We start from the raw sequence: 13,266 nt of genomic DNA, 5'->3' as shown, positions 1-13,266 counted from the left end.
TTGGTCAGATTCAGATGTGCCTTTTTTTTGTATTTTTTATTTTTGAGGCAGAGTCTTGCTCTGTCACCCAGGTGGGAGTGCAGTGGCACCATCTCCGCTCACTGCAACCTCCACCTCCTGGGTTCAACTGATTCTCCTGCCTCAGCCTCCCAAGTAGCTGGGATTACAGGCATGCGCCACCACGCCTGGCTAATGTTTTGTATTTTTAGTAGAGACGGGGTTTCACCACGTTGGTCAGCCTGGGCTCGAACTTCTGACCTCATGATGGGACACGCCCCCCCCAACTCGGCCTCCCCAGGTGCTGGGATTACAGGCGTGAGCCACCACGCACGGCACTTCTATAGAGTTTTTAAAGCCTGGTACAGAAACCAGAGATGGTTTTAAGCTCGATCATGGATTCCTGTAGCATGAATACAAGCTACTTTAGGTATGTCTTGCCTTCCCAAGTAGATTGTAAGCTCCCTACAAATATAAACATGTATTAAGCACCACGTGTTTCCTCTTGCCTATTAGAACAGGCCAGTACAAAGTAGATGACTACTACATGAATGGTTGGAAAGGGAATGGGAATTTGATGCTCCTAAAACCCAAGGGCCTTGCCTCTGTCTTCTTTTTTTGTAAAAAGTAAAATATACTGAATGCCTATAGAACTGATAGAAAAAAAAAAAACCTCTGACACATGATTTCAACCCACTAAAAATATATACCTGGGCTGGGCGCAGTGGCTCACACCTATAATCCCAGCACTTTGGGAGACTGAGGTGGGTGGATCACGTGAGGTCAGGAGTTCGAGAGCAGCCTGGGCAACATGGTGAAACCCCGTCTCTACTAAAAATACAAAAATTAGCCAGGCATGGTGGCGGGCGCCTGTAACCCTAGCTACTCGGGAGGCTGAGGCAGGAGAATCGCTTGAACCCAGGAGGCAGCAGAGGTTGCAGTGAGCCAAGATCATGCCACTGCACTCCAGCCTAGAAGATACAGTGAGACTCTGTCTCCAAAAAAATGTATATATTATATATGCATATATATGTATATATTATAGATGTGTATGTACGTGTATATATATATACCTACTTCTGTTCCTTCTTAGAACTGGCTGTGCTCCAATAGCAAAACCTTACCAGGTCACATGGGATCCAGTCCTCTGAGAGCACAGGCTTGGGGCTTTCTGTGTTCTCTCACATTTTAAATTCCATCTGATTCAGGTTCAGTGACTCCTTTCTTTTGCCCTGCAGCCCTCTAGATGTGTAACAACTCATTTGTATTTGCTGAAAATGTAAATCCACCTAAAGATTTGCAAGTGCCAGTCTGCTCTACAAAGTAAACAGGGCAAGAATGAAATAATGAAGTGAGTTTTTCAGTTTGCATGTTTCCTTCTGAGCTTGGAGATTATTCATGTCCATGCTCTATATAAGAAGAATTAGACCTAATTCTTCTTATATAGAGACCCAGAACAAGAAGCTTGAAACAACTTTGTTCTCATTCGTTGTCAGAGCTTCATGGTGTGTTAGAAAGAGTCCAGGACCAGAAGTCACAAGATGTGGGTCCCGACATCAATTACATATTTAACCTCTGCCAATCCCTTAACCTCTCTCTCCTGAGGTTACTTCATCTGTGCAAGGAGGAGGTGGACCAGATGGCTGCTGTGATTCTGTGTAATAGGCCCCCTGGACAAAGCAGGAAGTTACTCATAGGGAGGTCATTAAGAAGCTTGGTGACTCAGCCTCAGGGACAGCGGGGGAAGACGAGGTTCTCCAAAGTCCTGGTCAAGCATCAGAGCCACTAGACGGAGCTTCCTCTCAAGCGTCTATTTCCGCATCGTCCTGGGAGCTCGCCCACTACTCCACATGCAGTCCCAGCTCTCCATAAATGCTGGCTGGGGAGGAAGTCCAGTGGAGCCAAAGCCCCTTCCTCTGCCCCAACCTTTAGCCAAACACAGGATGTGGGAATCCAGCAGGCCAGCTAATAGAAACCAGTAACTCCTCCCTGCTCATTAAGTACTTAGAGTGGACCCTGTTGCGTTCAGGACTCAAAGGCAGTATTTATTACCCACTCTTGTTTGCACTCTGTGGATAAATGTTTCCCACCTCCTATTTTCATACATGAAGACAGTGAGCCCCAGAACAGGGAAGTGGAGGACCTATGATCGCATTGGGAATCACAGCAAGTCTAGGTCAGAAACTAAGAATCCACATCCAGTATCAGCCCGTCCCAACAACAGGGACGGACATAGTCTCAAGGAAGCCACATCTTGGCGGTTCCAAGTTTTGTTCCATGCAAGCCCAGATCATCCAGGCTGTTTGTTTTCTTTTGTTTTGTTTGAAATGGAATCTCGCTGTGTTGCCCCGGCTGAAGTGCAGTGGTAAGATCTCGGCTCGCTGCAACGTCTGTCTCCCGGGTACGAACAATTCTCCTGCCTCAGCCTCCCGAGTAGCTAGGATTACAGGCGTGTGCCACTACGCCTGGCTAATTTTTAGTAGAGACAGGATTTCCCCGTGTTGACAAGGCTGGTCTCGAACTCTTGACCTCAAATGATTACCCAACATTGGCCTCCCAAAGTATCGAGATTACAGGCGTGAGCCACCACGCCCGGCCCAGGCTGCCCTTCATCACAGCTGTTGTTGTGTTTTAGTCTTTGGAGGAAAGCTACTGAGTATTGACGCACTGCTGTATAGAAAACTAGAGGAAGCCAGGACTCCAAGGATAGAAAGAAAGAATACTTGTTATCATTTACCGTACAAAAGGAAAGCCAGGCCATGGTGTAGGATGAAAAAGATTTGCTTTTTTACTTTCTGCTTACAGTCATATTGTCGCTCATTTGTAAAAGTCATTCCACTTGTAAAGTTAAGCATCCATTAGTCAGTAAGAGCTGTTCCCACTAATTGGTGGACTCCTGGGGAAAGCAACATAGTTAGAGGTTAGTGTAATGGACCAGGTGCCCTTGACTTCTATTTCTAGTTCCTTCACTTACTTGCTGTGTGGCCTTAGGCAGTTTTCCTTAATTTCTCTGGGCCTTGTTTTCCCCAAGAAGTAAATTTCGCACTTACTCTTCTTGAGGGATGCCAAAAGATCAAAGGAACGATGTGTGCAGGGCTTTTTAAAGATGCCTAAATGAGGTGCACTAGAAACCCCTTGATTTAATAGGTATGAATTAATACATTCTTTGATTATTGGTAGAACTACGGGTTTTCGCTTTTTAATTAGCTCCTTGGGTATAATTGGCCATAGGCGTTACACAAATCCCTAAGGGAACCCGCCCAGCCAGCCCGATGATCATTACGGGTGCCTGCTGTGTCTTTAGGCGGAGGGGCAGAGCGAGTGGCCAGCTTTACGTGGTGGGGGGTTATGACGGCTGCAGCGAGCCAGCGCAAGCTCGGGACGCTCCCCTGAGGTGGCGCAGACCATCAGGGCTGCCCCGAAACCAGCTCAGTCAGAGCCCACCTTACCCTGTTTACAGAGGGGAGGCAAGGTGGAGCATCTCCTGTTTGTTGATTTGATTGTTGTGTTTGCTCTGCCGGCCTCAGAGTGAGGTATTTAATGCGGCCTCTAAGCCATGGGCACAAGGCCCCGTGGGCAGAAATGCCCCAGACCCCATGAAGAGCATGATGCCTTTCCAGCCAGCTGCTTCCCCCTCCTGGTCCCTCCTGCCTTCATATTGCTGTTTCCCAGCTCACCCCTCCCTCCTGAGTGAAGAGAAAAGGATCAGCCTACTGTTCTGACATGCACACCTCCTCGTCTGTTCCCGGGACCCTTTTGCTTTTGTGTTTGTTTTAAGAAGGAGTCTTGCTCTGTTGCCCAGGCTGCAGTACAGTGGCGCGATCCTGGCTCGCTACAACCTCTGCCTCCCGGGTTCTAGTGATTCTCTTGCCTCAGCCTCCCGAGTAGCTGGGACTACAGGCGCCCACCGCTACACCCAGCTAATTTTTGTATTTTTCACAGAGATGGAGTTTTGCCATGTTGGCCCAGGCTGGTCTTGAACTCCTGACTTCAAGAGATCTGCCCGCCACAGTCTCCCAAAGTGCTGGGATTGCAGGCATGAACCACCGTTCCCAGCCTGTTCCTGGACCCTTCTAATGTCTCAATGCAATAATCTGATCCTAAAAACCACCCATCCCTTCACCTCACTCTTACCCTTCCTTCCCAGGATTGCATTTGCAAAACAAAAATTCATGCTTAAAGCAAGCATCAAGGGGAATCCATTGTTCTGCACCCTGCTACAAAAATGTATCATCCCGGGGATATGCCTGGGAGCCAGGACTCCATGGTTCACAGCCAAGGGCAGAAGCTGGAGGCAGGGCCTTCCCTCAGGCAGCTACGGCAGCTACAGCAGCCACAGAGAGGGCCATGCAGCAGAGTCCAGATGGTTTTGTTCGGGCCCTTTGGCAGACGCACGTTTCTCCATGCCGAACCGCATCAGGGAGCACTTAAAGCAAAGCTTGGTTTGTGTTTTATTTTGCATGGAATGGGGGAGAGAGGAGTTGCCAGGGAAATAACCCCTCGGAGCATTCTGCTCTGAGGTTCTTCATCAGGCGGGGAGGGGGCTTCCCATGAGAGGCACAGGGGGTTTCTCAAGCGTGCTCACACCTGGTTCTGCTTTCTTTCCTTCTCTTGGAGGGCCTGAGGGTCCCACCTCCCGGGCCTGCCCATTAGGCTGGCAGGCACCTTACCCCACAGAGCCTGCCAGACCAGTACACGCCAGGACCTAAGGCCAGGATCAAGTCCGCAATGAGCAGGGCCCAGTGCAAAATGGAAATGCTGGGCCCCTTGATCAAGCCCATTAGGTGGGTTCAGTGTCCACTGCTCGGGGGATGGGCACACCAAACTCTCACAGATCACCACTGAGGAACTTACTCAACCGAATACCGCCTGTTCCCCAAAAACCTATGGAAAGTAATTTTTTAAAAGCATATAGCAACAAAGACAGGAAAGGAGAGGAGAGGAGGAGGAGGAGGAGGAGGAGGAGAAGGAGGAAGAGGGGGAGGGGGAGGGGAGGAAGGAAACCTATTAGGAATTTCAAGATGTCAACAGCAGAGCATGAAACCAAGCCAAGGACCTTCTGAGCAAAGGGCCCTCAGGTCGCACACCCAGAAGGCCGATCCTGTTCAAGACTTCACTTTGCCTGAGCAAGGCGGGTGCAGGATAGGGGCTGAGGGACCCCTGTGGGATGCAGCCAATGGGACCCTTTCATTGAAGTACCATCCACATCCCTTACTTGAGAGGAGGGGAGGGGCACCGGGAGAAACATTCTCTGTATTTAGGGATTTGCAGCACATACATAATAATTTTTTTAAAACCCAAAAGTCAGGGCTTGAGTTAGGAAATCTAAGAAAAGAATGATTCTGGTTGTTCTGGAGTTACTCTCTTTTCATCTGCCAGGATTTGGGAGAAGTAAGAACATTTGGGATTCATAGTAAGATCTAAGGTCACTTTGTGCCAGTACTGTGCCACGATCTGTGGCTGCTGAGATCTACCTTAGAGCGGTCATTTTTGCCGTTTTACAGAGGGGAAAACTGAGGCTAAAGGAAATGCTGTAACTTGTGTCAGGTCCAGCAGCTTAGAGCCAGAGTTGGGCACGGTAGCTCATGCCTGTAATCCCAAAATTTTGGGAGGCCAAGGTGGGCAGATCACTTGAGGCCAGGAGTTGGAGACCAGCCTGCCCAACATGGCAAAACCCCGTCTCTACTAAAAAATACAAAAATTATCCAGGTGTGGTGGCATACTCCTGTAATCCCAGCTACTCGGAAGGCTGAGGCACAAGCATCACTTGAACCCGAGAGGCAGAGGTTGCAGTGAGCTGAGATCTTGACACCACTCCAGCCTAGGGGACACAGCGAGAGTCTGTGTCAAAAAAAAAAAAAAAAAAAAATGTAGTGGAGCTTGGATTCAAACAGATGTAGTCAGACCACAAAGCGTGCCTGCCTGACCACTTTGCTCAGTGTACTGCCCCCAGGTTATGAGGCCAAGGTCTTGTAACCTGTTTATTCTGGTATTTTTGTAGCTCTGGCTAAGTTCAGGTAGAATGTCTCTGAATATATAACACCTGAGGACCAGAGAGGACATTTGGGTGTTTTCATGGATGGATTTATAGTGGCCAAGCATCAGACAGGAGCATGAAACCTGGGTCTGTGTATTTTAGTAACAGACTCCACTAAGGCGCTGTTGACTCTCTGACACAAAGCTGTCAGCCAACACAGGGCTTTGGGCCATTTGCTTTCCTTGCAGTGTCTCTCTACCCACCTGGAGTTGATGCTTAACAAGAAAGAAAAATACAATTTCCTTGGGCTTCAGAGTGACATGCACTCTGAGCCGGGGACAAAAGAGGCAGCTCTGTAATAAGAGATAATAGATATTCTCCTTCCCAGTATTTACGCAGACAAAATAATTGTAAAATTCCAGAGAGCAGATTGTGAAGATAAAAGAATGTGGCCATTCCAGAAGCACTTTTTATTCCAGCCGAGTTTTCTTTGGGGTTCTGGGTCCACTGGCCCAACTGCTGACTGGCAGTGTCCCCAGCCCGGGAAGACAGGGTGGGTCGGATACAGGAAATGGCCATCACGTCTCTAAGGTGGACAGAACATGAGCGGGTCAGAGAGGGTCAGGAGCCTCAGGTCCAAGGACTCTGGGCAAGACCCTGAAAATCATTTAAGTCGGTGGCCAGAGAAAGAGGGGAGTCTAGGGAAGCTGTTCCCCGCAGAAAGACAAGGACAAGATTCCTGCTTTACCCCTTCTCTCTGCAAAACAAACCGAAATTCCACGTATACGGAAGGCGAAGCAGTAACCATCAAATATGAATGCAAATGTGTGTGCACACAAGTTGAACCTCCTGTGACATTTCCCAGAGGGTTAAAGTAACTTTCTTTTTCATCCAATGAGAGGAACCCCCTTCCTGGGGCAAGTGGATGCAGCCCTAATTACTTCCAAACATTACAGTCGGCTTCTTAGTTAAGGAGCTCACTGGTCCGAAGGAGGAATGACTGCCAGGGCCCCTGCGCTCCACTTCTCACCCTCCCTGGCCAAGCCCGAGGGAGAGACTGGCTGCAGCGTCCTTCCGGGCGACAGAACTCTTGGTTTTCTTTGTGCTGCAGCAAGAAGAATGGGCTTGACAGGCTCACACTGTGATCTTGAGTTGCCTGCCCCCGAAATAAGGTCCCAGCCTCCTCCGCCCTTTGCAAGGCTCTTACACATTAGTGAGCAGGAAGTGGAGTCCCGATGGGAGGCTGGGAATTTGAACGCCTTCCCATTTCAGCACTGGAGGGGAGGAAGCTCAGTTCAGCACTCCACGCAGATGGCTACCGCTCCCTCCTGAGCGCTCACTCCTTTCCCCTCACCCGCCGCCTTGCCTGCTGGGTCCCTCTCCCCCCCGTCCCCACCTCTCCTCCCTCTCCTGGAAGGGAAAAGTCTGCCAAGCTGGGGACTGCCACGACCAAACCAACAAAGGCCGACCAAAGGCGGAGAACTTGAAAAGAACTTGTTTTGTTCCCGTTAAGGAACCTGCAGGAAAATCCACACCCACGTTGCCTGGTTTTGAACTGGAGAGCTGCGAGAGTGAGTGTGTGTGTGTGTGTCAAGCAAGAGGCGGAGGAGGCACAAACTACAGTCTCTGCTTTGATAAGGAGACTGCCAGCTGTGGAAAGTTAACCAGCAGACGGGGGAAGATGGTCCAGGAACCAGCCCCTCCTGAGTTTTAAACTTCGCTGTTTTCTGTCCAGATATTCCAATGGAGACAGCTGGAAAACCTGTACTTCAGAGAAAAGAAGTTTTCCGTGGAAGTTCATGACCCACGCAGGTAAGTTTGAAAAATCCTTTTCTTGCGGGACGGCGTGGCTCTCGGCCGGGCATGTTATTGATCTTATTATTTTGGGGCTCTCGTTCATGGTCAGTTTGGAGTTGGGGGGGCGGTCTCTTGGGGAATGGAGCTCCAATCAGGCAGTGAAACTTTCTTTTGGATTACATGTCTTGATAAATGCAGTGGGTTCACACGTGTGTGTGTGTAAGTAGCAATCCCTGACCGTCTCATCTGGCCACATGTGTCCCTGGCTCATGTGTGTGTGTGTGTGTGTGTGTGTGTGTTACCTGCACTGGAGGGAAGCTTTATAGCACTTTGTAACACACACCAGTAAGTCCCCATAGGAAACGTTTGCTACAGGAGTCTGAAGAATTGCTCCTTAGAGCTTCTGAAAGTGTTTCAGGCAGGACAGTCAATGCGAAAATGAATCTGTCACCAAAGCAGTTGTGCTACATTGTTTTATTCCAGGAGCTGTATGGGTGGATGTGAAAGAAATGAAATTTTTTTTCCCTCCACCCAAAATCGTACCCCAGATAGCACCAGGGTTGTAAAAAGTCCCTGTACTCTTAGATGTGAGACAGTGGGGCCCCAGGTTGGAATGCAGGGAGCCCCGAGTGGCTGGGGTCTGGGCAGCTCATACCCACTGTTTTCCTCTCTTTTTCTCCCGCTGGACCTAAAGTTATAGGCATCCCAAAAACAGCGGCATAATTCCCTAAAACCAGGCCTGACAACTAAGAAATCACTTTCCATAAGGCCAGAAACATTTACAATAAGAAGGTAGCCCCCGGGGAGACGCAGAAAACATCAGACTCTATAGAGGAACAAAAGTGGATTTTAGGCGCTGTTGACGCTCCAGCCCTGGGCTTAGAAAGAGGACTTGGCACCAATTCCAGCTCACACATGGCTTCTGACACTCAAAACAAGCTGCGGTACCTCCCCGTGAGCTCTGGACAGGAGGGAGACTGGGAGTTACCCCGCCCAGTGCGAGGGCTTGGACCTGTGCAGTAGCCCCTGTTCCTGCAGCCCATGATAACCCAGTAGGAATGAAGCCGTGCTTGCCCTCCAGGGTAATCTCCCTGAAACAGCCACTCCTGTGTAGGGGAGAAGCTTATCTCAGCACCACAGTTACTACAGGAATAGTTAGTGGAGAGCAGCTGAGAGCTACTGCCTCTCTGCAGTCAGGTGAAGATGGTAGCCTTTAACAGAAAAATATTTTATCCAGTGTTTCTCAGGGACCTGCAAGGGGTTTCGTGGCCAGAAGCCGCACTCCACGGAGCACAGATCCATCTGTGCAGGCCAAGCAGGGCAGGCAGGGAGATTTCAAAAATAATATTCCAGCCAAGAAGAAACTCACTGTTCGTTTTTCAGGTGAACTGAACTGGACCAGGTTCTTAGGCGTATAAGAGGAGGGGAAATTTAAGTACAAAAAGAGTGAAATGAACTTTGCCACAATGGGTCAGATGCAGAAAGGGGATGCTCCAAAGGATAAAAATGAGGGGCTGGGTAATCTGAGGGGCTGAGCGCAGGGAACAGACCCTCCTCCATGCCTGAGCTCTGCTGGGAATTCAGTGAACACCCAGGCACCTTGGACAAATCCTTTAACCACTCATGCATCTATCTGCGCATGTGTGTTCGTGTTCTCTCTGCGTCTGTCACCCTGTCGGTGAGTACTACTAAATTCTCTTTCCCATGGCCCAGGGATATAGGAAAGAATCTAGACCTCACATGTGACTCTTCAGTGGGTCCGTCGCCTATTAGACAGCAGTGATCAATGTCATGTTTCTTGCAAAGCTTCTGTGTCCTGTTCAGGCGCCGTGTCAGCTGTGGCAGGGAAGGAAGGAAGTCGGGGGCAGGGTCTTCTTCCTTAGCGATCTTCTAGTGTAGCTGAGAAGACAGGCAGAAGAAGAAACTTTTGTTGTTGTTGTTGAGACAGGGTCTCATTCTGTCACCCACGCTGGAATGCAGTGGTGCGATCATAGCTCACTACAGCCTCCACCTCCCAGGCTCAAGCAGTTCTCCCACCTCAGCCTCCCGAGTAGCTGGGACTACAGCCACACACCACCATACCCAGCATTTTTTTTTTTTTTTTTTTTGAGAGACTGGGTCTCACAGTGTTGCCCAGGCTGGTCTCAAACTCCTGAGCTAAAACGATCCTCCCATCTTGGCATCCCAAAGTGCTGGGATTATGGGCGTGAGCCACTGCCTGGAACCTGCCGAGAAGGAGGAACTCAAGGAATGTCACAGGAAACAAACGAACCTGCTCTAGAGGACAAGTAGCTAGTATACAGGAGAGGCAGGATTTGAACCTAGGAGATCTGGCCCCGGAGCTTATGCACTTGCTCTACCGTACAGAAGGGCCAGATATCGTGGGCCATGAAGGGTGAAGGACGGGGTCGCCAGAGGCCTGGCTGGTCAGGAAGGGAGAGGCTTACCAGGAAGGAGAGGTCTGAGTGGGACCTGGAGGGGTAACTAGGATTAAAGCCACGTGGTGGGCCCTCAGGGTGATATAAATGTCAGGTGGGAGCTTCTCAATTAGGATAAAGAAATGAGGGAGGGTCTGGCTGGAGGGAAGTGGGAGTTGGAGGAGCCCAGAGGCAAGAGCAGATGTGTCTCCTCCCAGGCACACTCGCTCTGAGTACACGGAGTTAGCCTGCAGACAGGCAGGAATAGGGGAGAGGCCCAGGGAGGCCGGAGGTGGAGACCCGGGATGACTTCAGCATTAAAGACACACAAGGAAAGGAAATGGCTTCAGGTCAGTTACTCCATGGTGGCAGAGCCAGAGCTATGAGCTGTAAGGTCTTTCTTGCACTCAGTTCTCCTTTTCACATCCTAGTGGTGCCTTTTTTCTCTTGTATTGATAGTTTTCTCTTGTATTTCACGTATTCATGAGCCACGTGTGAGTGTGTTACATGCATAGAACACGGAATGATCAAGGCAGGGTATGTGGGGTATCTACGGCCTTGAGTGTTTACTTTTATTTTTCTTTTGAGACGGAGTCTCACTCTGTCCCCTGGCTGGAGCGCAGTGGTGCGATCTCGGCCCACTGCACCCTCCACCTTCCAAGTTCAAGCAATTCTCCTTCCTCAGCCTCCCAAGTAGCTGACACTACAGGTGTGCGCCACCACGCCCAGCTAATTTTTGTATTTTTAGTAGAGACGGGATTTCACCGTCTTGGCCAGGATGGTCTCGATCTCTTGACCTCGTGATCCGCCCGCCTCAGGGTTGACTATTTTTACGTTGGTATCATTGCACGTCCTCTCTTCCAGTTACTTTGAAATGAACCTTGTGGTGCTTTTTAAGTTGAATGTGTCATCCTATTGCTTGTGGCCTTGCTTATTTGAGGTTAGGGAAGGGGAATGTGATTGGCCTCATATTAGTTTGGTGTTCCAGGCTCAGCCCCTCCCCCAAGCCAGGCAGGGAGTCAGAACCAAGGTAATAGGATGGGCAGCGCCAGATGCAGTCATTTAATGAAGATGTAATTGATGGGAGTCATTGAGGGCAGAGGCTGCTTTCTGGGCCGATGGGCTCAGGTGTGATTGCACCAGTCCCTGTGGCGTACCAGACAAACACTGTGCACTTTCTCCCCCTGGGCATCCTAACTCAATGCTTAGCTTCATTCCTGAGCTTCTCCAGGCTGGGCCAACATTTCACTTCTAAGGTTTGGGCAAAATAGGAAAGGCCTGAAGCAAAAGATGAGGAAAGGAGATAAAGTAGTAATAGAGCAGGAGAAGAACTCGGAGTATCTGAATTAGACGCTCTGGGGAACTACCCGGACCTGACCAGCCACTTACCTCTTCCGCCCTCCCGGTACCTGAGAAATGGCGGTACCTAGCCTTGCACCACCTTTCAAGATACTTTTCTTGTCTCATTCAGCTTTTCTGGGGGGAAAAAAGCCATTCATTTTTTTCCAAGAGCAGCAACTGCTATGGAAGCCAAGCTGGGAGCACAGATCCCTGTTTTCTTTTAAACTTAGCGAGACCGGGGAAGGATCCCCCCTCACTCTCACTGGCTCCTTTTTTCAATTATTTTCAACTGTGCGCTCTTTCACGTGCTGGCTTTTTTTTTTTTTTTCACTTTTATTTGAACCGAAGGGAGAAAAAACCTGTGTAGACTCAGTGTCGTTACCCACCAGATTTGAATTTCTCCTTAAAAGTGAGGGTGAAGAAGACTCCACTTTAAACCTTTAGCTCCCCCAAAGTAAGATATTGCCTGGCAGGTTTGTTTTCTTTAAGGGAAAATTAGCCATGAAAAAAAAATGTTACTATTTGAAAGTGCTGATCACCCCCAGGTTTCTTCCAAATTAGATATGTTAGTCTTGAGAACACACATTTTGTTTCTGATGTCCAGGTAAAATGCCCCAAATCCCAGCCCACCTTCCCATCAACTTGTCACACATTTGCGCGCACACACACACATGCAAACACACATTCTCAGATTTCATTTGCAAAACAATCTGCCTATCCTATAAAATATACTTCACTAAGAGCATGACCATATAAGTCCTCCTAACTCCATGAATGTGGTGGATTACATGGAGATCAGCAGTTCCTGTTTTCACTTTTAAAGTCTGATTACTCCATGTAGGTTTAAAAATGTATAGACAGGGCCAGGCACAGTGGCTCATGCCTGTAATCCAAGCACTATGGGAGGCTGAGGCAGGTGGATCACCTGAGGCCAGGAGTTCCAGACCAGCCTGATGAAACCCTGTCTCTACTAAAAATACAAAAAATTAGCCCAGCATGGTGTGGACACCTGTCATCCCAGCTACTTAGGAGGCGGAGGCAGGAGAATCGCTTGAACCTGGGAGGCGGAGGCGGAGGTTGCAGTGAGATGAGATCGCGCCACCACACTTCAGCCTGGTCGATGGAGCAAGACTCCGTCTGAAAAAAAAAAGTATAGACAGAGGTTGGGGGAATTGGGAGTGGGCACATTTCTCTCTCCCTTACCTCTCCTGATTGTTTGTACCCTCCCTGCTCTCTGAATAGATTGGAAATTGATCACCAAATCTTCAAGGAACATTGGGTTAGTTATTTAAGAAGTCCCGATTCCCTGGGACAGTGTAGCCTGTGGTGATTAGAAAATAATTTACTCATCCCCACCGCAGGCACATTTCCTGTCTCATAGGGATCATCATTGAAGGTTTTCCTGTCTGCGAAGTTTGTCTGGGCCCAGTGCCAGGTCCAGGATCGAAAAAGGACCATCCAGTGACCTAGAATGACCCATCTTATCCTAGACAAGGCCGAGACTTGGCCAAATTCTCAACTCTAGGGAGTCAGAAAATCAGAAGGTGGCCTTTGCCAGCCAGTGTCTCTGAGGTGTGCGCGCATGTGTGTGTGTGTGTGTGTGTGTGTCTAGGTGTGTGTGAGAGCTCAGCTGTCACCTTTCCGCCAGGGCTTCTAGGACCCAGTGGGTTCTCTACAGAAGCTGTTGACTGAGAAATGGTTTCTCTCAACAGAAACGGGTTTGAACCTTGTGATTCT

General features: G+C 49.2%; 1 protein-coding gene across 1 annotated transcript in view; it reads left to right on the top strand.

Annotated features, from left to right (window-relative positions):
* Nucleotides 1–13,266, top strand: part of FRMD4A (FERM domain containing 4A) — a 349,079-nt gene that overhangs the window by 281,427 nt on the left and 54,386 nt on the right. The window contains exons 10-11 of the mRNA XM_011934291.1: nucleotides 7,247–7,559; nucleotides 7,710–7,786. Of these exons, the coding sequence (XP_011789681.1) occupies nucleotides 7,247–7,559; nucleotides 7,710–7,786 (390 nt within the window). The remainder of the gene's footprint in view (nucleotides 1–7,246; nucleotides 7,560–7,709; nucleotides 7,787–13,266) is intronic.

The sequence above is a fragment of the Colobus angolensis genome, unplaced genomic scaffold (assembly GCF_000951035.1).
Source record: "Colobus angolensis palliatus isolate OR3802 unplaced genomic scaffold, Cang.pa_1.0 Scaffold133, whole genome shotgun sequence".
NCBI lineage: Eukaryota > Metazoa > Chordata > Mammalia > Primates > Cercopithecidae > Colobus > Colobus angolensis.
This window is presented reverse-complemented; position numbering and strand designations above follow the sequence as displayed.